Source organism: Aspergillus nidulans, chromosome VII (genome assembly GCF_000011425.1).
Source record: "Aspergillus nidulans FGSC A4 chromosome VII".
Classification (NCBI taxonomy): domain Eukaryota; kingdom Fungi; phylum Ascomycota; class Eurotiomycetes; order Eurotiales; family Aspergillaceae; genus Aspergillus; species Aspergillus nidulans.
In genome coordinates this window covers 3,494,350-3,521,032 of record NC_066263.1, presented here as the reverse complement: position 1 = coordinate 3,521,032, position 26,683 = coordinate 3,494,350, and the positions used below count along the sequence as shown (strand labels likewise).

The following is a 26,683-nucleotide window of genomic DNA, read 5'->3' as shown; positions in this document are numbered from 1 at the left end:
TTGACGGGCACTCAAGGCGTGGAATGAGAAATCCAGCTCGCCCACAAGGCTTTTGACATCCCTATAACTCCGTTAGAGTGGGTACCATCAATCTCGGACGATAACATACTTCATAAGTAACTCCACGTCACCAACGATGCAGCGAGTGGAAATCTGCAGAACAGAAAACGTAGCGAATCCAGGCTCTGCAATATGTCGCAGACTCAGGATATCCTTGTCCAGCTGTTCAAGCCGCTTCGAGAAGCTGTACGGTCTGGGTGTTTTCAAAAATGGAGGCAGAGGTTGTTGATTCGTAAGGCTGGCAGAGAGAAGACATAGCACTGATGTTATCTGGTGCGTAGTAATTCGAGCACTGGCAATCAACCTTCTCAGATCATTAAGCCAAGCGGAGTCCGATTCGTCATCGTTCCCAAGCTGCTTAAGTGAATCCGAGGCATACCCAAGAAGACTGAGGTAGTTGACAATGCTGAACCTAGGTTTAGCTGTGAGTTTCATGAATGGCCTGGGAAGACATACTTCTCGATGCAGGTAATAATTCTATCATACTGTTGTTTAGGGAACCGACCCCCAATGGGCACTTCCCATTTGAGAAACTCAGAGTATGTGCGGAGACTGCTCAGCATGATCATCTGTTTTGAAAATACTTTGTTTCGGGCCTTCAACAGCCGCCTCCCCGCTGGTGTCTTGAGGGCATTGTCACCTTCATCGCCGCGCATACGCGCAGTCACCGTTTCATGAATGATTGAGTAGTAATTAGCGAGAAGGTATAGGCTCGATCCCAGGTTCTGTCGCAATACGGAATGCTCCGAGATAGGGTAAGGGAAAAACGTCCAGAAAAAAGCAACTGCAATGCCTCCAGTCACAACCGCGAGCCGATACGGAGCCAGGAGATAGATCGGATAGTACGTCTGACCGTTTGCGCTGACGTTTTGCTCGCCAATTTTGCGAGCCTGAAGCTCATAACCCACGATCATCGCAGTAGATATCACGGTAATAACTCCTGCAATTCGGAAACGGAACTGCTTAACCGGTATATAGAATGTCGCAGCGACAAACAAGAAAAAGAAAACAAGGATACCAGGAGTCTGCTTTCCAGGAATATACCAACAAAGCAGACTAAGCGTCATTGCTAGGATAGTCCCAACGATACGGAGGGCGAAACCAAAAAGACTTTGGCCAGACGTCGGAGACATGCTCAGGTTGACCATGATGATAGCCCAGACAAATCGCTGTCTAATGAAGAATTCTTGCGTGTCTCGAATGAAATAAACAACCGCAATGGTCATTGTAGCACATGCAACACGGAACCCATAAGACGATTGTGGAGAGCGGAGCATTGCTGCAATTCGCCTAATCTTATCTCCTAACTTCTGAAGCGTTGTTTCTGGCGGTAAATGTTCTGGGTCTTTCCTAGTTGTATACGCCTCGCCAAGCTGAAGCACGCCATTGTTCGCATTCACATCGCCCAAATGGTCCTCTCCTTGAGGATCCCCGGTTTTGAAAATGCTCAAGGCCCACTTGCGCAGACGTTTGCCACCAGGGATAATCAATCTCGTTCTCGAGAGCTTCCCGCTCTCTCGTTTCCGATCGGCGTATCGGACGAATTCAAGGACCACCTGGCCAGTGGAGGCCAGTAATTGCTCCATCTAATCGACATTAGCACTGGGTAAATGGTATAGTGAGAGGGCACCAACATAAAGAAACAGAAACAATTGTCTCCGAGCGCGGTCTCTATCTACAGAGCCATCCACGGGTATGTCCTCCGTTTCCAGATGCGCAGTTGTAGGATGCTCGAAAAAGTCTGGCGGAAGTGTAATGCCTTTCTCTTCACTCCAAGTCCGCAGGGCAAGCTGCTTAGCTATCTTGAAATCAGAGAGCTTCCTTTCCATATAAGCACTAAACCCTTTGTTACCAGGGGATCGACTGCTAGCGGTCTCGGGGTCCAAGTTCACATTCTTTGGAGCCGGTGTCAGCTTTAGAGTCACCGCAACATGCTGCAAGCCTTCGTCTATTGTTTCAATCATAGAGACAAACGGGTCATGGACAGCCGTCATAATCTCATGCCACTCATGCACCGCACGGTCGCGGAGGTCGCCAGATACCACAGAGGATGGATCAATAGGCTCGTTCCATTTGTTGTATTCTGATAGTCGCTCAAAGATATCGACAATGAAGCCGAGGCCAACTACGGGTACCATCGTCTGGCGAAGATGGCGGAAGATAGATTGAAGGTCATCAGGACCGAGCTCGCCTATCGCAATTTCACGTTTTGCGAACGGTAGATCGCCGGCCATCTTTCCATGGAGCTCTGTGATTTTATGTACGGCTTTTCGAATTGTTGTTGCTTCTGGGGAATAGACCTTGCCATGTTTATCCATCTTCTCTACGGTTGAGTCGTAGGTCGCTGTTCGCCCAAACACGTTCTCGCTCTCCAATGCTTCAAAATAGGCAGTATGGGCTTGCAGAGCAGATCTTAAAGCAGAGATATAGCCTGCCATTTGTTTGAATACCACGGCTCGGCAAGAGAGCGGGAAAATGAAAAAGGACACTCCAGTAGAGAGCCCCAGTCCCAATAACGCAGCCTCAAGCAGTCGGCGAACCATCGATAGCGCCGCGGGCATAGTAGACAGAAGCGGTGCAAACGAGAAGGTGACGTTGGCCACAATGGAGTAGATAATGACGGGGAATTGAAACTGCTGGTAATGGGCTCTGAGCGAATGGACAAAATAAGTCTGGAAGAATAAAAAGACGCCGCTGGTAACCGAAGCAGAGGAATTGTACGGCGGAAAGCCTGAGCTACTCGGTTGAGATTGATCCGAACTGGTCGACTGCTCGCGTGCTTTGACGGTCGCAAACATCATCAACGCATTCACAGCAGCTGCGACGCATACAGCCAGTATATCGAGCAGCATCATCTGAACGAACTTGGCGCGGGGCATAATGGCGAATCCCAGTACCGATATAATAGCTATCAGATATCCGGAAGTGGTGAAATACGCCGCGATAGAGTCGGCCTGGTAACTTTTGGCCTGTCAGTCGAATCCAAGTCACACAACGGAGCTGGTTCTTACATTGCTAGTCCGATTGTTGGAGGTATTGCGCCTCTGCGATGTCCATTAGCACCCTACTTCCCATCCGGGTTGGACACTCACTTGACCATCAGCATAATTGACTGCAGGTCCAAGCCGGTCTTGTTCCAAACCGACTTCGCCTTGTCAACCAGGCTTGGACACTTGACAGATCTCCGATCGGTGCCATGATTTTCGCAAGCATAGTCGCGTGGAGGAAACTGGTCCGCCATCACGTCTCTCGTATCCTAGAAGAGCTTCCCCGCATCAATCACAGTCCTCCAATATCTCCTCGGTTCCTAAGTCATAGGGAAGGAGATCGTCTTGCGTTTCCACCGTCGTGGGGAACGTAATTGGTTGCGATATTGGGTCGAATGCAGCACGCAGCCCTGATGATGGCTCGCGTCGAAGTGCAGCGTATGTTGCGAGAATCGCGGCAACCTGTTGGACGAAGAAAATGACGAAAGCAGAGATGGCGGAGTGAGGATAATGTGGGTCGTTCTGCACAGCGCCAAGAAGAGCCAAGTTCCCCACGATACGATCGAATCGGTCGCTTCGGTTGCTAGCAAACATACATCCTAGGGATATTGGTGAGGATGAGTAGGCAAATTCGCATTCGATGAGTGAATGGCATTTGGAGGATGTGGAAACGGAAGGTACGAGGGTCTTATTGTGGTTGAGGAAGATCTCTGGACTCGGGCTAAAGCCTAATGGCAGACCACTAAAGCCCCCGACTCAACGAAGCCATTCGCCGCTGCACGGGTTATCGCCAATTAATTGCCCTTGTTAATCGACAATACTTGACTAGCTGTTATTGATTCGAATTCGGCTAGTCAGGGACTCAGAGACAGCCCTAGACTCTTGCTTGGAGTAACCTTGCGATCCCTGCAAGTTGTTCGGCGTCAAGCGCCGTCCCTTTATTAACACCACCTCCCGTCCTTGCCTCTCTGGACTCACTATGCGTCTGGATCCTAAGATTCCACATATCATCCACAATGAACGGCTTTGCATCAGGAGTCCCCAAACGAAAACCTCTCCCAAGCGGCGCAGTCGCCTCCACTCCCCCAATTGCCGCTAGCGACCCCGAAAGCGACCCTGAAAAGACGACGGAGCCCGTGGTCGCGAGCGGAGATCAATTAGCGGCACCTGAACACAAACTGACGTTATGGCAACAGCTACAACAGAAATGGGGTCAGTTCTCAGCAAAGAAGAAACGCATCATCATTGGTGCTCTGGTCACATCGCTCGCGCTTCTCGCCCTTATTATCGGTCTTGCTGTGGGGTTGACGAGACGTCATGGAAAGGGGTAAGTTTCCGGACTGGATCTGGGGCTGCAGAAAGCACGGCTTCGACGTCCATCCCTTGCGCCTTCTTCTCCAGACTGAACGATATTTTCCTTCTGTCGTATTCAATTGGCTGATGAAGAAAGTCCTACTAACAATTCTACCAATACAACTAGCTCCAATGACCCTCTTCCTACCTCCAACGGCGGCCCCTACACTGGCGATCTGACATACTACGACCCCGGTCTTGGATCATGTGGAATAACCAGTACATCATCCGAGAATATCTGTGCCGTATCACATGTCGTCTTCGATGCAGCGCTGACTTCGGGAAACCCTAACGAGAATCCGCTTTGCGGGCTGAGATTGCGGATACGCAGAGGCGATAGGAGCGTGGATGTCAAAGTTGTCGACCGCTGTCCTGGATGCAACGTTGATGATCTAGATGTTTCATCGTCTGTCTTCGAAGAACTGGGTGATCTAGCTGAAGGCAGAGTGACGGTAGAGTGGGCTTGGTTGGATAAGACCCCTGTTGCGATGGGATGATGGTTTACGACTCTTTTTATTCTCCTTTTTCCGTTGCGTTCTGTTGGGTTTTGAGTGTATAGTTCGATATACCCCTTTCTGCGTGTTCATCTTAGAGTGTTTGCATATTGCCCTTGTCCTCTGTTGAGCTCTCAATAGTCCGGCCAGTCAGGGTCAACCTGTTCTCGCCAGGAGCGGAATCCTCCCTTTATGTCGACCACGGGACGCTCGCCTCCATGGTCAAGCCCCAGCTCTTTCAGCTTTCTAACCACCGTCTGCGAATCATTACCTTGTCGACACACCACATAGATTGGCTTATTTGACTCGTGGGCAACCTCAGGTGGCAGCCATGAAGGCAGGCGCTTCGGTTCATCGGCGTCCAGCGTCGGTGCACTGTAAGCGGAAGCAAGGATCGTCGACATCGGAATGTTGATACTATTTTCCAAGCTACAGATGTCGAACTGGACTTTCTCCCGCACATCGATAATGTGTCTTTGTGCACCGGCGCTATCAACATTTCCATATTCTGACGGAGATATTCGCTCCTCTGGGGAAAGGATATCCGCCGGATCGACAGTCCCGCAAAAGAAAACATAGTCCATTGATCCTGACCTCACGCTTTCCAAGGTTACGGTCGCTTCGGCAGAACATACCGCGCAGTTCGGACGCCGCGACCGCAGCTTTATGGTCCGAAACTGCGGGCTTGAATAAGCAGAGAAGATGAGAAGAGACGGTGGGGTCGCTTCAACGCTTTCTCCAGCGGACGTAAGAACTTTTATCGCTTCCGAAGCCTGTAGTACACCCATTGTGCCTACAACCGGCCCCAGAATCCCGCCGTCTGCGCAACTTGTTACGCTGTTCGCCGGCGGCGGTTTGGGAAAAACACAACGGTAGCATGGGCCACCTGTCTTGTCTCCAGGCGGCTGCGGAGGGTTATTCAACACCATGAGCTGGCCTTCCGTCCGTAGTGCCGATGCCGAAACCAACGGCTTGCCCAGAAGAACGGCAGTGTCTGAAATAAGGTAACGAGTCGCCGGGTTATCCGTGCAATCGAGAATTAAGTCATAGTCTTTGAAAATATCTGGCGCCTCGCGAGGTGTGAGATGTGCTTGGTGCGCGATGTACGTCGGATGCGGGTTCAATCTGTACCCAGCCAGCAACGCATCAGTATGTTGAACAACCTCAGATCTAGAGTCGGAACCCACTCTCGCAAATATTCAATCGCGCTATCAACCTTCAACTTCCCCACATTCCGGCTCCGATGCAGCACCTGCCGATGCAAATTTGACGCTTCAACAGTGTCCCCGTCAACAAGGCCGATCGTCCCTACTCCAGCACCAGCAAGATATAGCGCAGCCGGACAACCGAGCCCACCTGCACCGACAATCAAAACTTTCGCATCTCGTAACTTCAGTTGACCTGCATGGAAAGGAAGTATTGTTAGCTCAAAGTTCCCAACCCCGCAATCAACCCTTAGGATAGGGTTCTTGGGAGTAAAGTCTCACCCTGCAAACCAAATTGCGGCACTATCATTTGCCGTCCATATCTTCTATACTCTTCGCCGTGTAAGGGCCATTTTGACTTGGTCCGTTGTCCGGTGGTTGCGTTCGCACTCGCAGTTTTTTGGGATTGGGCTCTGAGTGCTGCGCCCTCCGCTTCATGGAGTTCGCGCTTTAGTTTCGTGAGCTGCGCTTCCGCGGCTGCTATTTCGGTGCGCAAGGACGCGCATCTGGTTTCAAGGTCCTCCATCCAAAATATATTAGGTCTGTAGCTCCGTGCTGTTGGTCGGAGGAACCCGGCGTGGGGGACGTGCAAAATGTCTCCGCCTGGCGTTTCAACGGCTCTTCTCGCAAAATCCACTAAGCCTTTTTCGGAGCTCCACATCAAGGACCTCACCAGTAGGCTGCTCACTGTACTACTAATTGGGATTACCATGAGATAGCATGCTAAACTATACTTGAGCAAATATTGCAACGTCTTCATCGTGCTTGCTGCATCCACTTAGTCGTCCTGAGGCGCCCCATTATCTTAATATAACCGTCTCTTCAACCTAATATATCCTGCAACTCTGTTAGCGGTTCAATTACACGACGAAGCCTATTTCGTGCCGTTGTCCGCTGCTCAAATGCGTAGGCCATTGCGATGAGTGATTCCTCGCTCCATCTCGGTCCTAGAAAGCTGATTCCTAATGGAATTCCCGGAGCAGCGTCGACGAGATCCCCACGACCGTTATACAGAACGGACGTATTCGCGGGGAACGAATCAAATGGAACGGTAATGACTGGCGTACCAACAATACTGGGTATATCTGATGCCAAGGATGAAGGCAGGACTACAGCGTCAAGATTATGCCGTGCCAGCGCACCCAACAGACCCCCTTCTTCGCCGAAGCGTAGAGATTGCTGGTAAAGGGGCCAGAAATCTGGAGATGAATTGTTGATTCCAGCAAAAAGCGCCCTGTCCCACTGTTGCGTGTTCCTCGCCGGATAGTCCTCTTCAGCGCTTTGCTGCGTGAAGTTGCGAATGTCCCCCAGTCCACGAAGATTGTTTGGATTGCTAGACAAATCGGAGAGATAGGTTGCGAAGCCACTTAGGATATCTGCTGCTATCACCTTTGATGGAGCGTCACTTTTCAGGTAGGATTCATAAGCTGTGAAATTCGCGTCGTCGATGATAGTTGCACCTGCGTCTCTGATTATTTCAACAGCCTTCTCGAACGAGGATATAATTGGACTGGCCATGCCATGGCGCATGCGAAAGAGCGCTTCGAGGACATTTCGAGGGATGCCTATCCGCTTTCCTTGCAACCCAGCCATATCACACGCTGCGGCATACTCGGGAACTCCTGTTTGGAACGGCGAAGTTGATGTATAATTGTCGTTCGCATCTTGTCCTGCAATGGCTTGTAGGACGAGGGCCGCATCACGGACAGTCCTAGCCATCGGTCCAATTGTATCCAAGTGCTCGCTGACAGGCACCACCATGTATCGCGACGTCAGACCGACTGTCGGCTTTATACCAACAATATTACTCTTCTCGGCTGGAAGTATTATACTACCAGACGTCTTGAGGTGAATTAGCAGAAACTAGTAACAGAAAGAGCATATCACTCACCTCGGTTCCCAGTGTTGCAAACGCGAGACCCAAATCAGCAGCTACTGCGCTGCCACTCGAGCTCCCGCTTGGATCCTGCTCCTCATAATAAGCAGCATAGGTCTGGCCGCCTATAGCATTCCACCCATTCGAGGAGTTAGTAGAGCGAGTATTTGCCCACTCCGACAGACTTGTCTTGCCGAGTACTATCGCACCACTTTTTCTGAGATTTACGATAACCGTGGCGTCGGCTCGGACCTTTGCCCCAACAAGGGCATAGGAGCCGGCTGGGACAGCGATGTGTCAGTGGGAGACTCCATCACCTCCGTCATTGTGAGTCGAGTCGAGCACATACCAGTTGTGTCCATTTGGTCAAATGTTCCTATGAGGTCTTTGACAAGTATCGGGAGCCCATGAAGAGGGCTAGTTTGATGTCAACTGGCTACGGTCAAGCAAGAGCAATGCAATCTGACGTACCCACGGGTCGTTCCTTGCTGTCTCTCCAGATCAAGTTGCTCTGCAATCGTCATGGCTTCCGGGTTGATCTCCAGAACGGGATTGAGCCTTGAGTTGACCTCGCGGATACGTGCGGTATAGGCCTGGTTGCCGTATAAGCACGACATGAAAATATTAATGGATAGATACAGACCTTAACAAGATCTGTACTGCTAAAGCAGCCGAGCCGGAGGCCGGCCTGAAGCTCGCTTTGCGTGGCATTGATAAGAGAAGGAAAGGTCCGCACCAGAGTCGTGAGTTCTGATGCGCCGAGGCCAGAATACAGAAGAAAGAAGACAGAAATGGTATAGAAGAATAGCATTCTAAAGAGGCCCACCAGAGACAGCAACGACTGAACATACTCAGCGCACATGGAGCTACGGGATCTTGTTGTTTCGCACAAAAGGCGACGCTGTCTCAACGGCAAACTGTCGGTTAAACAGGAAAATTGCTGTTGGTGCGGGCTTCCTTGTTTGCGCGATCGGCAAGACTGCTTGCTGCATGAACCACAGACCCCTTCTTGCTTCTTTCCTCATTCTCGCCATTTCGACTCTATATATGGAACGGACAATCGGGATCGCAATCGAAATTCTGCCGTGGTCTCTCGTCCCACTGAAGTCATCAGCTGTCGAACTTGAGATTGTCTGAGAGCCAAGAGGCTGTGCACTGGCTTCAAGATCCCGCGGGCTCAGTGTTACTAGTGTTGTATACACAACAGCAAATAGTAAAAGTGATTCTCGCGCGGAAGTTGCCGAACGCCATCGACAAAGAGTGACAAGAGCTTAGGGTAATCAGGATTCGAATGCTTGATTCCATCATTATTAGCAATGGCCGATCAGACGATCGGCAGGCACATCAGCAGTTTAGCAACCGTGAAGGCTGTAGCTTGTCAGATAATGGGAGTCTGGAAGTGGGCGAGAGTGAGAGTGAGACAGCAATCAAACCTGCATTAGCCACGTTCAGGAAGCAGGTCCTTGCCTGCGCTACGTCCAGGATTTTCATCGTTTGGCCCCATCATATCCCGCAAGGCTGTGAATGTCTGCTAGTGATGATAACTAGGCAAGATCAAGATCGTTGGAGTAGGCGCCAAGGATGACGGAACAGGAAACTGGCAGGGGTCTACTCCAATGAGAGCATTATTTCTGTCTGATTAGCCTGCGCTCGCCTCTTCTTACTGCTTTTGCTCTCTTTTCATCAGACTCAGTCCCATTTTCATTTCATGATCACGAAGGCCATAAGCAGGCTCAGCCAAGCGATTGGGCAAGATGGCTCGTCTCGTCTTCCCCCGCGAAACAGCCTCGTTCATCACCTGACGAGGTCTCTCGCGGCTGAAGATGAGTCTCTTTCTCACCAGGACTGAGACTCGTCTGTATCGAGCCCTTTTTCATCACGTCCGCGGCGTGAAAGCGACCTTTTTATCGTGAGATGGTATGTACTGTTTCCCCTGGTCATGTCTCAACCGGGCGGCTAACTTTCCAGGCCACTGTGCACTTGGAATATCCCTTTCTCGAGAGAGTGTATACTCCAGCCGGGGCCCCGCTTATTGAGTAAGTCTCGACGCCTCTGGCTTTTACTCCGTACTAACAATGTTGGTTGCTGGCCAGCTTCGTCTTCGTCCATGGGCTAAACCCTCGCGCGCGCAATGACCACCCGTTCCAGACTTGGACCCATGAAAATGGCACGTTCTGGCCGCGGGATCTTCTTCCGCGAGACATCAACCACTCTCGCGTCTTTGTCTACGGCTACAACTCCACCGTAACCGATGCCAGAACCATGTCCACTGCCAGTATCAAGGATCATGCGGATACCTTGCTGAATCTGGTGGATCTGGAGCGGAAGGAGCAGAGGGTAGGGAGAGTGGACAATTGTCATGATTCTACAGAGACTGATTTCCATTTAGGCTGCGAGGGCCCCCAAGATAATCTGGGTTTGTCACAGCCTGGGAGGCCTGGTCGTTAAACAAGTACGTTGCTCGACAGTCCGGGATTGGAGAAAAGCATGTGCTGACCGCTGCAGGCACTGCTTAATGCTCACGAAAATCGGAAGTACACTCATATTCGCACCGACACCTGTGGCATTGTCTTCTTTGGCACCCCCCATCGAGGCGCCAAGGGCGTTGAGCTGGGAAGAATCGCTGCTAACGTTGCGAAATTCGTCTCCAAAGGCCACGCCAAGAATGACTTGCTCAAGTGCCTAGAGGAGAATTCTCTCTTTACTAGGGACATGTCTCGCCATTTCAAGCAACAACTTGAAGACTATCAGATCGTTAGCTTTGTTGAGGGCAAAGAAGTGTTTCTAGGGGGCAGTGGGCCGGCGTCAGTGAGCCATGTAAGCTCCATTGCGCCCCCTGATATCAGTTCTGGCTGACCATAACAGCTTGTTGTGGATGAAGAGTCCGCCATTCTTGGCCTACCGGGACAACGCGAAACAACTCTGAAGCTAGACGCGGACCATTCGCAGATGTGCAAAGTTAGCGGTCGAGGAGCGATGTACAGGCTGATTTCAGGGAACATCAGAGATATTGCAGACCAGGTCCTGGAAGCTGAGCGAGGATTTGTCCCACAACCACCTAACTCACCAAAGCCTGGCCCTCCGCTCCCACCTCGAATGCATTTTAATAGTAGTACGCCATACGCAGGCCCCCCTCGAACCCCAAACCCAAATGAGGCCCAAGTTATCGGGACCATTTACCAACCGGCCGATAGAGATCCACGGTCGATTCAAGTAGCGAAGTATATGAATGAGTGGAAATGGGACGACGCTAGACGTATGCAGTATTCAATCTTTCAAGAGCACCTCCGAACTCTAGGACAGGATCACCACAGCACTTTGCTAGCGGGCTATTATCTGGCGAGTATCGAGCTCGAGGCCGGGTGCCTTGCCAAAGGAAAGGAATGGGCAGATTGGGTGTGCAACAATTCTCAGCGGGTGCTCGGCAGGCGACACGAACTTGCAATGAAGTCGGAGAGCATAGCGGGCGAATTCTTGTTCCGCCTGGGTAAGGCTCAAGAAGGCGAGTCCATCTGTTCTAACGTGCTGGCGCGGCAACAAATGCAGATTGGCGACGACCATCTGGATACTATTGAGACTCGGCGGCGCGTCGCATTGGCTTACGCATACCTCGGTCAGCGCACAGAAGCAATTCAGGCGATAACCAAGTACAGCGAGAGCGTCAAACGTCTTCTTGGGGCGAATCACATCTTATACTTCGCAAGTGTGCTGGACACAGCAGAACAAGCTTTCTACCAGCGCATGGCTAACACTGAGGACCACTTTCTCCGACGGTACACCGGCTCCGACCCACAAGGAGAAGCGATCGAAGCCATTGTACGGGAATTGAGCAGCCGGCTTGGTCGGCATCACCCCCTTACTATTCGCGGCCTGTGGATCAGCGGAGCGATGCAGGCGCTTGACGCAAATGGCAGCTCCACCTCGTCGGAGACGCTTCGGCGCGCCCTCGCCACCGCAGAAGAGTATCTCGGCCCTGAGCACTCTGAGACAATGAACATTGTCGGCGCTATGGGCATAATGTTCGCCATGCGCGGATCGAGTAACAGCTACGGATACAACCCGTATTTACCGGACTATGGCGCCAACCTCACAGCAGCCTCGCCATGGCTACAACGATATCTAAGCTGGGCCGAGAGAAATCATGGTCTCGGATCTCCTGACGTGCAAACGGTGTTGAGCCTCCTCGCGAAAATGCACTACTCACAGCAGCAATATCAACAAGCGGAACCTTATTTTGAACGACTATTTGCATCGTATCGCGCTGCTGAGATGCCTGTGCCTGAGGAAATGCAGACTATCTACCAAATCTGCCGTATGAACAACCCAAGACTCCTGTTGCAGGGGATCGGTGGCGGTAGTGGTGCGGGAACGGACTTTGCGAAGATTTTGTCCTCTTTTCGACGGTTGTAGACCCTTTTTATTTTGAAATTCAGGGAGACGGGTTGTATATCATTGTTTTGGTGAATTCTACATGCCAAGGTAACCAGGCGATAATTGTCAGATGATTGAATGAATTTGCAGTGCAATATCAGAGCGGAACTCTCTCTCTCGTGTCATTTTCATGTTCAAACTGGGGTATTCCTACTCCAACAGGGCATTCTTTCTGCAAACCTAAGGAGGTGTACCTGTCCGAGTAGCTCTCACTTTCCTCCTGGTATTCCCTCCATCGAGCATCATCCATTAAAGTCACAATCCACGATACGCCTGCAAAGTACCAGCTGCCCTGATAAACCTTTTGATCGACGCAGCTGATACCCTTTCCATCGTGGTCCCTGGATGTTATAGTCCCGCCTTGTCCACCTGAGAATAGACCATGTGCACATCAGCGCGCCCTCATTGGTGCTTGCGGACGCGGTGTGACATGACATTCATGGCGTGCACCTGGCCTTCCTGCATGGCTAGAATTGGACTCCAAGGGTTGGAAGGGAGGCTAATTATTGGGATTGGGTCAGGGCAGGGGCAAACGACCCTTCGCGTCTCTGAGAGAGATTAATGCTCAGAATTCAAGCTGCATAGGATCTTCTGCAGTGGTCTCCAAGTCGCAAATGCTGGTTCTAGCATGTATAGAAATCCACCTAGGGCTCAATAGCTCCTTCCACCATAGTTTACAAACAGCCCCCTTGCTGTGCCCCTGCATCCACCGGGGCCCTTTCCTTGCAGTCCCGTTACAGTCACGGCGACAATGTTGGCCGAAGCCCGAATTGAAAGTCGAAACCCGTCTCGACTGTCGTGTCACGACAAAAAGGGGAGTCAAACACGGTGACATTGCTGATCCCTTTCCTGGTCCTTCCTAACTGATTCTAACCGCCCCCATCATTCCGATCACCTTAAAAATCCACCCGGCCGCCTTGTCCATCTTCTCCAGCAGATCACCCACCCGGCCGTCTAACCGTCGACCCAATGGCGGCGCCATACACATACCCGTGAGCCCGACATGTGCGCTCTCCCCCAACGTCAAGTGGCCTAGCTGTGGCCCACGGGAACCTGACTCGAGGATGCACTGGCTGGCTCGACCTCGACCTCGACACTGCATCGTCCATTCGTTATTGCGCTTTTTTAGAATTGCTTGATCGGATCTGGGACACACACTCGTTTGAATTGATCATTCCCGGTCCCGAGGACCTGAAGTGGTGGGCATTGTTATCGCTATCGTTATTTTATATCGTTATCCCCCGCGCGCGGGTTTTCTCGAAGTAGTAGACGTGTTGCGCATTTTTATTGCGGGCTGTCGGTCTTTTCAAGGATATTTGGTTGTTGTTTGTTGGGTATAGAACGAGACATTGAGTCGAGATTTGCTTGATCATCATGAAGTCTACCTCTTGGGGTTGGGGGGTTCCCTTTGTTTTGTCGCAGCTTCAGACAGTCGTTGAGGCTGTGGACCTCCTGGGCGGCCATGTTAATATGTTGTGAGTCGGCTTCGTATGTTGATCCTGATGCTATGGACATTTTGATTGACACTATGACCACAGTATGGGGACAGAAGGCGGCGGTAACAACTTTCCCGGCGCCGCAAGGCCATTTGGTATGGTCAAGCTGGGCCCGGATCTGCTCAGTGGCACAACAGATGCATACTCCGGATACCTAGCCTCCGGTGAGTTCTCCGGTTTCAGCATGATGCACGAGCAGGGGACAGGTGGTGCCCCAAAGTACGGCACCGTCTCGCAATTACCGCTCGTCGGCAATATCACCAATCCACTTTCCAATATAACTGTTGCTCGTAACGGCACCGATGAAGCAGAAGTCGGATATTACAAGGCGGAGACCATAGACGGGGTCACCGTGGAATTGAGCGCGACTGCCCATGCAGGGATTTACCGGTATACCTTTCCCCCAGAGTCCGACGAAAACCATGTGCTGGTTGATGTATCTCATGTGCTTCCATCGTTCCGGGGACAGGGCTTGAGTCAGGAATATAAGGGTGGTAACATCACGGTCTTTCCAGATGGCCATTATGCGGGTCATGGGGTTTATGATAATGGGTGGAATCGTTCGCCAGATTGGACGATTTACTTCTGTAAGCCTCCCATCCATGTTGATTCTTGCACCCTTCATCGTTAACGCTTTTCAGGCGGCTGGTTCGATAATGACGTCGACATGAGCCGAGTATATACCGGCACTGATGAAGACGGCAGCATTGAACAGGAGAGCGGATCCGCCAGTTCTTCGACGGGATCGACACGAGTTGGGGGCGTCTTCTCTTTTAATGATACGGAGGTTATTTCCCGAGTAGGCATATCGTGGATTTCCACGAGTAAGGCCTGCCAGTATGTTGATGATGAGCTCGATGAAGCATCCTTCGAATCCATCGTCGATGATGCACAGGCTGAATGGGAGGAGACAGTTTTCTCCAAGGTGACCACAACAACCACCAACGAGACCAGCCTTACGCTCCTGTACTCATCTCTTTATTTTATGCACCTGATTCCGACGAACCAAACGGGCGAGAACCCTGGCTGGGAATCGGACGAGCCGTACTATCAGGATATCTTCACCTTTTGGGTAAGCATACATGATGCTTGAAAGTTCTGTTCCCTAACCGTAAGGAAGGACACTTTCCGCTGTGCGACGGCACTCATGCACATCCTGCAGCCAAAGGCGTACGAAGAGCAGATTCGTTCCCTGATTGACATCTGGAGGTTCGACGGTTTTCTCCCCGACGGGCGTTCTTCCAACTACAATGGCCGAACGCAGGGCGGCTCGAACGCAGACAATGTCCTCGCTGACGCATACGTGAAGGGCGTGCGCGGGGCCATCAATTGGGAGGACGGCTATAGCGCAATGATAACAGATGCTGAAGTTACCCCAGAGAATGATCCCGTCGACCCCATGGCCCGTGACTCCTCCACGAAAGAGGGTCGAGGAGCTCTGCCCGACTGGATTGACCTTGGATACATTACACCTACTTACTCCCGCGCCGTCAGCCGAGCCGTTGAATATGCCTGTAACGACTTTGCTCTGCACCAGGTGGCATCAGGTCTTGGGCTGGATGACGATGCGGACAAGTACCTGAATCGGTCCAGGAACTGGAGAAACCACTGGAATCCAGACCTCACATCATTAGGATTTTCGGGCTTTGTTGTTCCTCGTGATAAAGATGGATTCATTGACACTAATCCGCTAACTGACGCTGGATACTGGGCGGACCCGTATTACCAGGCGAGCTCCTGGGCATACTCTTTGACGAGCATCCACGATATGCAGTATATCATCGATTTGGCTGGTGGCGAGAAGACTATGCGTGAGCGCTTGGATACGATGTTCACTGATGGCGCAAGTGGTGCCAGTGGAATTATCTTTGATCCAACAAATGAACCGTGAGTTTTCTCTCTTCTATTTCCTAAGAGGCCTGCTGAACTAGTTAGAATGTTCAACATCCCATACCTGTACAACTACATCAACAGACAAGATCTCTCCGTCGCGCAATCCCGCAGCATCGCAAAATCGTACTACAACACCGGGGTGAATGGCCTTCCAGGAAACAGCGACGCCGGCGCCATGCAGACATGGCTTCTCTGGAATATGATCGGCCTGTACCCGGTCACCGGACAAACAACCTTCCTCATCCACTCTCCATGGTTTGAATCTCTGACAATCGACCTGGGTGATGGCAAGACCTTAGAAGTCACCACCACAGGCGGAGATGGAACCGGCGATGAGATTATTTTCGTGCAGCGCTTGCAGGTGAATGGGAAGAACTGGAGAAAGAATTGGCTCGAGTGGGATGATATCTTCGCCGAGGGAGGAACTTTGGAGTTTGAACTCGGAGCTGAGCCAAGTGATTGGTTCACTGGAGAAGTTCCCCCAAGCCCTGCTTCCGTCCAAGGTGTGCCACCTAGTATGGCTGTGGTACAGAGCTCGGGATAGAGCGTAGATTGCACTTTATAGGTTAAAGAGACGTTGTTCGTTGTGAACTTCTCACGATAACCCTATGGCCTAGGTTACCTCAATGATGAACATTTGTGTATCTTTGCATGCTCTCAGGTACTGAACACATAGTAACAGGGTTAGAGAGCAATGAGTAGAGTTCTAAAGACCGGCTGTTCAAAGAAGATTGTCTATCCGGCATAAGCATCCAATCAGTATCGACGTCGACATTGATCGCTTGCGGCTCTGGGTTCTTCCTTGATGTACCAGAGGTCCTGCTGATTAGGCCATGAAGCTCATCGGAAGCAGATGACTGCCCCAATTCTGCGAAGGAACCTTCAGTCCCGTCTTTCCTCCCCTGAGTAGAACGCGTCCGAATTTCCCAACGCCGCTGCAACCTCAGCAGCAAATCCTTCGCTCTTGCCGCACTTGGCCACGAGATGGAGAATTCATCCAGCGCGCGGAAACATGTACTCAAGTGTTTTGTAATACCATCACCAATACCGCCATGTTTACCACCGATATCTCCATTGCATGGGCGATACTGCGTCACAGCTGCAAAGAGCAGCAAGAGCACAGCAGAGGATGTAATGGCCACAGCCTTGGTATGGATTCGGCGAAGCGTATACCGGCACTCGTACATGACAAGAATCCTGGCGATTGCTAGAGCAGACTGGATACACATTTCGCGGGCGTGGCCGTAACCAGGACCTTGCGGGGGTTGCGGCTGGAGACTGGATTTGGACATCCAGGGGCGGTGGGCGTAGATCATGTTTTGGTAGTATTGCATGCTTTTCAGTGGTGTTTTATTAGTTGCTAGCACTATCTTCATAAGTCTTGCAGGAGCTGGCAGTGTAAGATTGTGATGTTGGTTGACTTACTGCAGGAGGAGGACTTGCGGTGTATATGGTGTTGTCTGGTCATCTAATTTGATTTGAAGGGGTGATGGGAGGTTAGCTTTCCAGGAAAAGAGCTTCGTGACAATCTTTTCGTTAATTTGTTGGAGGACAGCTTTGGAAATACTTGAGGTCCCATATCTGGGATACGGTCAGTGGTATATTGGTTGAAATGTGTATAGGCAGGAAAGGCTCACAGGAAGTCTCCAATTGGCGCCATTATCTCGCAGAGATTGATTTGTTCTTCGCATACGGCTTCCATATTGTCTGGCACACCAATTTCGGCACATACAGGCCCTGCTGATGTATATGGCATCCATCTATTTTGTTCCTCTTGGCGTGCCCTGGCGGTAAGCTTGCCAACGGTTACATCATCCATATTTGTCCGGAACGGCCGGCCGAGATAAAATCCTAGCTGGCTGGAATCTTGTCAGGCGAGGGTTGTCGAGACTAGTCATGAATAAACTCACTGGTCAACTGTATACGCAGCCCAGAACACTGTCTGCCGCAGGTCCGCGTCCACTTTGGTAATAACTCCGCTAGACACATAAGAAGACATATCGAGATGTAGGGCGAGATTGAAAGCGAGTCGGATGGCCATACCTGTGAGCATAAGCTGAATATCTATATATTTTGCTTAAGATACGTACCACTGTACAGCCATCCACGCGCTTCCCTTCCACTTCCGACCTCGAAGCTGCTGCAGATAACCAGGGCTTGAACAGTTGCTACACAGGGACAGTCCAGCTCAACCTCAAGAAGGGCCTTTGCGCGATCGCCGAAGAAATCCACCAGTGATTTCGGAAACGTCACGAAGTCCGGGTGGTAGCGCGTCTCGAAGGAAGCTCCTAAAGCACATCTGATTGGTATTGAGACGGCATGCTCCAAACTCTAAAAGGCGCATATACTTACATTGCATTCCGGAGCGACTCAGAGTAGTAAGGGGTGTCCCCGTCAACATGCCACTTTTCCTTGGCTGCGTTGTACATTTTCCGATCCACGACATGGAAAGACGGGTCCTGCCAGCAGAAGTAGAGATTTGTCAGGTGCTCTTCAAGAGCCGCCGGAACAGCATTGTGGTTTCCGAGTTGACTCAAGCAGTCCAGTACATAGGTTTGAGCAATGTTCACTCCGGAGTTAGTAGCTAGCATATCCGCTAGGTTGAACGTGCAGGTTGGGCCATAGAATTGCGTCTGTCCTCCGGGTCCAACTTGGAGCGTACCCACTCGGTCGGAGAGTTCATCGATTAGGCCTTCTATATCTACCCTGTTGCTGGACTCTTCTACCAATGTTTGATCGTCGTCGGCGATGATGGGCGCAAACTTTTCAGGCATTCCCTCGGATGCTGGGGGTGATGGGTCGTTTGAGAATCTCTGAGTGAGGAAGGTGTACGTATCTGGACAAGCCGGTGTCACAATTGAGTCCATACCTAGTTCAAAATGCCAAGCCAGATTACTGTTTGGCTGAATTTGATGTATGCCCTGGAACGGAGGAAGATTAGGGGCGCCATTCTCGGCTACAGGAGGCAGAGTGGAGATATCCTGATTTTGCCTGGAGTTCATGAGAACGCCGTCAGACTTGTTTCCTTCCAGGTCAATTGTCTGGGAAGAGCCAGATTCCTGTATGGAATTGGGCATCTCCGGGAGTTTCTTCTTGACCTGCCCTATCAGGGATGAGTTTATCTCAGCTAGCCCAAGCATCTCCAAAACTTTCCTCAGGGCCGAATCTTTCTCTTGCAACATTGGCGGCGGCTGCAACCCGTTCTCTCGAATAAAACTGCAGAGCTGATTGACTCTGCTCGATAGTATCTCGATAGCTACGCGGAGCGGCAGCCTGTAGTTCCCCTGTCAGCGTTGTCGGGTCCTGTTGAGCAGGACGCTTACTTTCTCTTGTCAAATGCTTGATAGCGGCATTGACGACTCCTGTTGACACAGTTGGAGCATGCCGGCTCCGCACCGTCGCACTATATCTGTCAGCAATTCCATGCATTGTTGCTAGAAACACTCTGATGAACTGACCTTTACCTTGCTCTCACGGCATGACACACACGCCATGGTGGCGTTCCTTCTTCTTGTAAAAGTCTTGGTGGACGGCATCTTTCATGATAGTAGTTATAAATCGGTGTTGAGTGGTCAAGCAGCCTTCAGATATTGTGGATAGTTAGGAAGGTGAAGGGAAATGAGAGAATGATAGAGGAAAGGAACTGTGATGCGGAGATCAGAAGCCAGAAAGGTGGGGGAGAGGTTTGTGTTGTGGAGTCCTCATGACTACAGCTTCACTCCGCTTCCCCAGCATAGGCCATTTCGGACCTCTAGCGATTCTCAGGGCATGTATTATCTATCTCGTGATAAGCGTGCTGAATTACTCATTGATCATACAGATCTAAGGCGATGTCAGATCACTTTGAGGGCGCAGTTAACTCTGCCCTCTTTTTCTCCAGGGCAGCGAACTTATCTAAATATAAGCACTCATTTCCTGGCCACGAGTGACAAAAAAACACCAACCAGCTTTTCTACCAGTAAGGCAATCATGTTCTCAATCGCAAGTATGCTAAACCTAGAACCTCCAGCGACACTGCTCGACCCGCTGACTCCCCTCTTAGACCACCTTCCAAGTCCCTCCAACCCACTCCTCGTCGAAATAATGGGCGGCCTCTTCTCAGGCCAAGGAATTCGCACTTCCTTCAACTGGCCAATATGTATGAAGAGCTGGGGTTGCCCACAGAAGACGGCGGGGAAGGCAAAACACAAACCGTATCACCTTTCGTGTACTTCAAGACAATCTATGAGCTTGGACATGGACTGAACTTGCTCACACTGCACCACACGCGTCAGTACCAGGCGATGACTACGTTGAATTCTGATGAGCGCGTACATGCATCTGGCTTTTGGGGTTATTGTGTGGAAGTACGGCAGTCCCAGGCGGAAGGTTGTGGCTCAGGGCGTCTTTGCCATGGTCTTTGCGTTCTGGTACTGGCAGTGCTGGCATTTCTCCTGCGGGCGTCGGTAAAACATAGGACGGCGGGTATTTTTTTGATGCTGGGTCTAGTGTACCTGATGATAAAAGGTTGGTGGATCCTCGAGCTGCAAATCGGCGATGATTCCGGGTCGCCCGGATAATGGAAGCCGAAGCTGCTGAAAGCAACATCTCTGCAGATGTAGAAGTGACCAAAAAAATTCTTAGCCCGTGAGGAACCCGGAAAGCAAGTAATTCTCTCTCTTTATGAAATCAACTCTACCTGCATATCTACCCTTCTCGCTCAAGAGCCTCAGTATCGATCACAGATCAAATGCGCAACGCTCCAATAATACTCCACAGGGAAATCTCCAGACTCTGCTGACTTGGAACAGCCGTTGAACATGCCGTGAGAATGCAGCCACAGCATTCATAGGGAGACCGCCCGATCCTAGACCCCATTCTCAGTACGCACCTAGAGACAAGCGGACTCGCAAACTTGTGAACGCTGAAACTTCGAGGCCGTTGACGAAGGTGCTGATGGTTTCCAAGATCCAATTTGTAAAAAGACAATCCCAATGCTGTAGTAATCGTACTTGACTTGGAACCAAGTATTCCCTGGCATCTGGGATGGCGGTACTCGGCAGTCCGCCTGATAGAAGTCAAAAGTCCAAGTACCAGATCTCCCCATGTGGGCTGCTGTGCTCAAGCCAATCAGGAAAAGCTCGTTGTTTGTGTATTGCGGCTACCACTTCGCTGGATGAGTACGTCATTAATGGAGGAATGGTAAACTTTGCACAGCCGGCCATGCGTGGTCAGGTACCAGACATTTTCGCAGATCCCAGCCGCTGTGAGGAGTTGTCCTCGAAGAGCACCATATCACTTTGCTGCTCCGAATGATAGAGGCAAGCGTTACCAGTAATGGATGGTCTGGGAGGTGATTCGCGGATTTGACGTTTGGAAGAGCTCACGATCTCGAGACAGTCAGGTCGCTCAGCAGAAGGAAACCCAGGCAATGGAGAATATGGAAATCAGATAGTTTAGAACCGTGGAGAATCTTAGCGAGAGCTAGCATTTTGGTGTTCTTTCTTTCTTCAGACTGTCAGTCATAGACTGAAGAGTATATAGCCCATACAATGAGTACTTTTCTGCGACTCGGCTATCACAAACGTTGAAGACTCTAAAACAACCGAGGTGACGAGAATAATTGAAAGAGCCGTCATGCTCACTCTGAAAGTCTTCCGGTAACAGCTATTGTATGCATCACTCCCGTTTGCCGCCTGTCTTCGGATTCGAGCTTTGGCCTCTTCAGGGCCGCGTGTTTCCATTGATGCAATATGATGCAGGAAGAATCAGGATATTGGCAATGATCTGCACATTATCTGCTCCCAGGGAAGACTGCCTTCACTCTACTTTCTGTACCTGAAGGGTAGTGTCTTCCTGAACCTTCCACGCATAGAGTGGGCGATCTCAACACCAACCCTCTCGCTGGAGCTGGTCCGGTTGAGCACATTGAGCTCTTCTAGCATTTGATAAAGATTTGACAAATTTCGGTTCAGAGACGTTAGCTCCGGTCAATCCGTCAGGATTATCTGACGGGCATCGCCATTGTCCACCCCCAAGATTCCCCCATGATCCCAGTTCTCCGGATATCAAACCAGTCACTGAGTCGTCCATATGAGCAACAACCTCCTCATCAAATGTATGTTTGGTCAAGGCACTTGATATTCTGTGGAAGAAAAAAATTTCAAAGTCAAGTTTCCCAAACTGCCCATATCGAAGATTTAGGTGGAGATTTAGGGTTAGTCTCTATGCCGGCCCAGATATTTCAACCAAGGTGAGTGTTTCGTGATGGGCGTAAATATGAGTTTCGTAGGCCATGCTTCGACTGCTGGTTTCTGAATATGCATGCCATGAAAGAGGTCGCTAGTGATGAATATTCTCCCCGTTCTTGGTCTCGGAACTCTGCCTTGCCTGTCGATTCTATCTTCACATAGATTGTCATGTCGTCTATCAGACATTAAGCGACCAGATTTCCATTTCATACCCAACGACAAATACGTTAGTCGGCGTCTCTGCGTTCTAGATTAGCCGGTGAAAAGAATTTCTCACAAAAACTGATACGTAGCACCTTCCCCAATATATCCATCTCGGAAAGGAGATCGACCACAAGCTCATCGTCTACGACAACTAATAGACCACCTGGAGCATCCGTGGGCATAGGTCGAGTACTCTTTTGTCCTAGTCTGAAGGGAGGCAGCCGGTCCATCAAGTGAGGAAAGAGGTTTGTGATCCATTCTGTGGCGATAAAACCAGCTATCTGAATAGCTCATCATCGGAGTGCTAGATGCCATTTAGATAAATAAGCTTGAATGCTGAATGTTGGACTGAGTCCCATCGGTTCAAGATGAATACTGGCCGGATACTGCATCCCAATCAAATATATCGGCACATGCTGCTGAATGAATTATGTAAGTACTGAAAGTCAGACGCTGGGCAAACTCGCTAAACCGGCGCCTCTGTGTTCCTTGTCACCGTCGCAGCGTTAACACATTCATCTAGGCTATGATTTACGATCATACTAGGACGTACAACAAACGCATTCAATCCAACCATATCTCCGCTTGACTAACCTGAAGATATTGATATTCCCTGAAGTATGCTTTACGATTGATTTGGTGGTGTTCTGTAAGTTATTTTGGATCCGACCTTTCAGAGTCAAGGTCAATACCTCGTGCTAACTATGCATCGCGTCTTCAGCCTCATTGGAAATACTCTATAACGACACGAAACCGCGTACTATTACTGATTACAGATAATCAGCCTTGTACGAGAGTGTTCAAGGCCTGTCTTGTCATGTCAGCACCAAAGAAACCCCGCAGCCATCCCAATATGGCTTTTTTAGCCGACCCATCTGCTCATATAACATCCCAAGCTGAGTTCTCTCAGCACTGTAGCTCGCAGCGCGGCGTACTCCCCCAGATCCGGTCACAATGTCTCTATACAAATGCACCTCCTGTAATGAGCCCATCCAGTCCATGAAGCCGCGTTTGTCATGCGCCTCCTGTACACCGCGGATGACTCTCTGCGCCAACTGCTACGTCGCAGGGATATATCCCTCGCAACACCAAGATGATAAGTCTCATTCAATATCCATGCACATACAGAGCGGCTTCCTTCCGGTACCTCCGCCGCCTCCACCGCGAATACAGTTGGTGAGCAGATCTCTCAGTGCGTATGGGCCCCCGCGCAGACGGCCTGTCCCAACAGACACACCCAGCGATGTGCCGCCGCAGATGCCTCCTCGCCCGACGAAGTCGGAAAAGGAGATCAGGAGCGTGGTTGAAGACTCGGAGAGACGGCCGCCCACATCCTTGCCGCCGAGAATGGTGGATCCAGAGCAGCAACAGCTTCCTGATCAAGATCCACCTGAGTACTCAGAACTGCCCCTGCCCGCAACTCGGGGTTGGACATCCCTCCTTACCGACGAGATGAAGCCCTCCCCATCCTTTACCAGGATGATGGAAGAGCTTTTCCAGCATCTGGATCCTCAACACACCGGCTTTCTCAGTCCAGAGGCATACTCCCGGTACATCGAAGCCTGCGGAGCTCCGCCAAATTACAACATATGTCAGTCAAATCACCCCCCTTTTACTTCGAATCCAGCTTCAATGCACCGCCCTCTAACCATTTACTCATATTGATCCTGGCAGGGAAAATCAGCAACGCAAAATCGGGCACTGACATCGCAGACCGCGAACTAGCCGACCACTTCACAGCGTACTCGGTCGACTTCACCCTGCGCCCACGCACCCCACATTCAACATCTTCCTTAAACCCTCTCTCCCACCTCCCCTTCTCCCAACGTGCCACCCTCTCCCGCTTCATGTCCCAGATACCCTCCATGTCAGGCGGGCAGAAACCCATGCTTTCCCTCCGGGGCTTCACAGAGCTCTCACTTATCAGCGTGCTACTGAATCCCTCCTCAGCATGGAGTCAACTCAGCCGCGTGATCAAGACGTACAGGGTACCCGTCTGGCTGGAGTGGGGAGATTTGCCGAGGGATATGCTCCCGCTAGGGCCGTACCAGCCGGAAGTTGAACGTGTGAGAGTGTTGTTGGAAGGAGCGAGGGCAAATGCGGAGGAGATGTTGGATGCGCTGCATGCGGGACTAAAGATGGAAGCGAGTGGGAGACAGCATGCGCTGGATCTATTGGATGATAGGGTTTGGGTTTATCGGTAGTACAGGTACAACTAATGACATCAATTTGCCTGAGTCGGAGAAGGCTAGCTATAATAGGTTTGATAATAAGGTGATCTTTTTGTTGCTCGAGGAGAAGGACGTAGACAGCAACGCATAAAAAGAGCAGTGCCCACTCGAAGATTTATCCTCCATGTAAAACTGCTCAAGGAATAGACGGTAGACTCTAGTCCGCAGCTCGAGTTAAGCATTATGTCCCAGCTACGGCATTCCTTCGTTAATTCAACTTGTCGACCAGCGGAGTTTCCCGATCTCTAATCATCTCCAATCACAGAGTAACTTATCTACAACTTACTTACCATCGATTCTCCTGATCCCCATGACTTCGAATTCCTTTTCCTCTCTTCAATATACCTAGCCGCGTATAGATGCGTCTATGTTCATGACAATCCGGTAGCCCTAGAGAGCAGTATATGAAAAGTTGCAAACGCAGCTGCATGTAGTCATGCGTTGATGCGGCGGACAAGAAGCAACTTGTGATCGGCGTCGCAATTGCGCCATAATCTCAAGGGACTGTTCGTCGATGGCCTCGATGGATCGTCTGTCTTGACGGCATGGGTGTTGTGATTCTCAGTACAGGGAGCCAGTTGCTGATTTCGTGATATTGTGATATCGTGATATCGTGGAAGATGTTCTCAGTGTAATTAGCTTTTATGCTTGGAGTTAGATATATGTTCAACCGCAGAGCTGAAGCCGTAACTCACAGAGGTCTTATGAAGCAAGTTATATGGCTGCGGGAGTCGGAGTCGGATGTGTTGGCTCTTAAGGCTGCAAGGTGGTCCCGGTAGTTCTAAGTACCTGAGGCTTGAACTCTTTCAACAACTCTGCATCCAACCTCATCAGTGCCAGCCGTCATAAGCAATAAGTCCATCCTAAGGCAACTTTTCTGAGAATAGCGGGTGTTTCTTCTCCGTACAGTAGCAACATCCTTTCTGCTATAAGAAACGTTCCGAACCTGCGAAAAACTGGACATCCAAGCCGTTCTCCAGTTCTATCTAGCTTGATGGCAGTATAAAGTGCTCCGTGACCTTGCGCAGTTCTCGAATTTACATGGAGAATTGAGCAGTTGTCAACTATGACATGTCGGCAATCGCAGAACCAAATGGGCTCATCAGCAGCCACCATGCCCAGCTAGCTACAGCCTTTCCCAACCTTCATGAACAGCACCGTCGGCGAGCGGGCATATATCTCTCTAAGAGCAACTGCCACGCCTTCTGGTCACTTCAACCGATCCGCGCTAGAAACTCGGTGGACACAACAGATATCTCCAATATTGAACACTTTTAGACGTGAGTCGCAATATCTCCAGTTTATTAAGAACAAAGCTGACTCTCTTCTTCCCTGTACAGTCCGAGTTGCCTCAACACCACTAATTTGTCGCATACGATAGATACTTCGGCATCCTCGCCCCAATGCAAATATGACCACGTGCAGAAGTTCGCCTTCTAGTCCTACAAAGCACCCTGTCAGAGTTGCGATGCAATGCACCGAGCTGCGTAGCCAGCCAGGGACAGGTATCTTGGAAGCATCACGGCAGCTTAGCAAAGAAGACCAAAGAAATCCGCTGTACAGAAAAGGGACTGGGCAACTTAGTGGACAGTCAAGGGTTTCTCAGTCGGATGAAGGTACGGAAATAACTCACTGAGCACTCGCGGAAGAGTAACCCAGCTTCGGTGGGAACCGTCGAGGGAACGGATGGAGTCCGCTGGCAGTCCACACACACCATTTCACATAACCTTCAACTCACATCTTTCGACGATTGCTTGCCAGTATCTAGGCTTTCCCCTCGACCTCAAGGTCATTGCCACAAGTTGGCATGGGCCACTGGTAATTTTTGTCACCATGGGTCAAGGTGGGCATCCACCTCAGTTTCGTTGACTGCGAGATTATCTCGGATACCTACACTAACAGAGCTAATTTCCACATCAAATAACAACTGGTTTGAAGCGTCCTTCAAGGCCAAGGCTCGTGAATTTACTACACTGCAAAAACACTAAGGCAACGAGCACGCCTTACCTCCACCTCCTGACACGATCCTTGGCCACGGGTATGCATCTGCGCGTCGAAGGTTTCGCTTCCAGCTCAGAATTCGCCCAATCATACTGCCGCGCTCAATTGACGCAAGACGTCTGGAGCCGCAAATTTATGATCTAGGGAAAGCCGCCACGAGCGCTGATAACAGAGTAGACGTGGGCCGAATGCCCAGTCTCACGCAATTGAGCCGATAAGTGG

The 26,683-nt window shown here is 50.6% G+C and overlaps 8 protein-coding genes across 8 annotated transcripts, besides 1 other annotated feature; 5 read left to right on the top strand and 3 right to left on the bottom strand.

Annotated features, from left to right (window-relative positions):
• Nucleotides 1-26,683: part of a sequence feature (contig 1.38 569..233386(1)) that runs on past both edges of the window.
• On the bottom strand, nt 88-3,301 carry ANIA_10292 (uncharacterized protein; the record flags this gene model as incomplete). The annotated part of the gene is given in 5 exon segments (XM_050613017.1): nt 88-502; nt 517-1,646; nt 1,695-3,021; nt 3,072-3,104; nt 3,153-3,301. 5 exon segments carry the CDS (start codon nt 3,299-3,301, stop codon nt 88-90), a joined length of 3,054 nt encoding a protein of 1,017 aa, XP_050468861.1.
• ANIA_02328 (uncharacterized protein) lies at nt 4,064-4,783 on the top strand (the record flags this gene model as incomplete). Its single annotated transcript, XM_050613016.1, has 1 exon — nt 4,064-4,783. One exon carries the CDS (start codon nt 4,064-4,066, stop codon nt 4,376-4,378), a length of 315 nt encoding a protein of 104 aa, XP_050468860.1. The 3' UTR covers nt 4,379-4,783.
• On the bottom strand, nt 5,029-6,859 carry ANIA_02327 (protein cnxF; the record flags this gene model as incomplete). Its single annotated transcript, XM_654839.1, has 3 exons — nt 5,029-6,019; nt 6,082-6,295; nt 6,382-6,859. 3 exons carry the CDS (start codon nt 6,857-6,859, stop codon nt 5,029-5,031), a joined length of 1,683 nt encoding a protein of 560 aa, XP_659931.1.
• Nucleotides 10,238-12,385, top strand: ANIA_02326 (LipA and NB-ARC domain protein; the record flags this gene model as incomplete). The annotated part of the gene is made up of 4 exons (XM_654838.1): nt 10,238-10,312; nt 10,365-10,427; nt 10,481-10,792; nt 10,841-12,385. The coding sequence occupies 4 exons, from the start codon at nt 10,238-10,240 to the stop codon at nt 12,383-12,385; spliced, it is 1,995 nt and encodes a 664-aa protein (XP_659930.1).
• Nucleotides 13,781-16,339, top strand: ANIA_02325 (alpha-1,2-mannosidase family protein; the record flags this gene model as incomplete). The annotated part of the gene is made up of 5 exons (XM_654837.1): nt 13,781-13,881; nt 13,945-14,489; nt 14,544-14,974; nt 15,065-15,789; nt 15,877-16,339. The coding sequence occupies 5 exons, from the start codon at nt 13,781-13,783 to the stop codon at nt 16,337-16,339; spliced, it is 2,265 nt and encodes a 754-aa protein (XP_659929.1).
• Nucleotides 16,419-19,370, bottom strand: ANIA_02324 (uncharacterized protein; the record flags this gene model as incomplete). Its single annotated transcript, XM_654836.2, has 8 exons — nt 19,254-19,370; nt 19,119-19,198; nt 18,148-19,068; nt 17,919-18,094; nt 17,706-17,859; nt 17,433-17,654; nt 17,221-17,376; nt 16,419-17,130 (listed from the first exon to the last, which is right to left on the bottom strand). The coding sequence occupies exons 1-8, from the start codon at nt 19,329-19,331 to the stop codon at nt 16,419-16,421; spliced, it is 2,499 nt and encodes an 832-aa protein (XP_659928.2). The 5' UTR covers nt 19,332-19,370.
• ANIA_02323 (uncharacterized protein) lies at nt 19,932-20,354 on the top strand (the record flags this gene model as incomplete). Its single annotated transcript, XM_654835.1, has 2 exons — nt 19,932-20,259; nt 20,302-20,354. The coding sequence occupies 2 exons, from the start codon at nt 19,932-19,934 to the stop codon at nt 20,352-20,354; spliced, it is 381 nt and encodes a 126-aa protein (XP_659927.1).
• ANIA_02322 (uncharacterized protein) lies at nt 23,184-24,433 on the top strand (the record flags this gene model as incomplete). Its single annotated transcript, XM_654834.1, has 2 exons — nt 23,184-23,820; nt 23,904-24,433. The coding sequence occupies 2 exons, from the start codon at nt 23,184-23,186 to the stop codon at nt 24,431-24,433; spliced, it is 1,167 nt and encodes a 388-aa protein (XP_659926.1).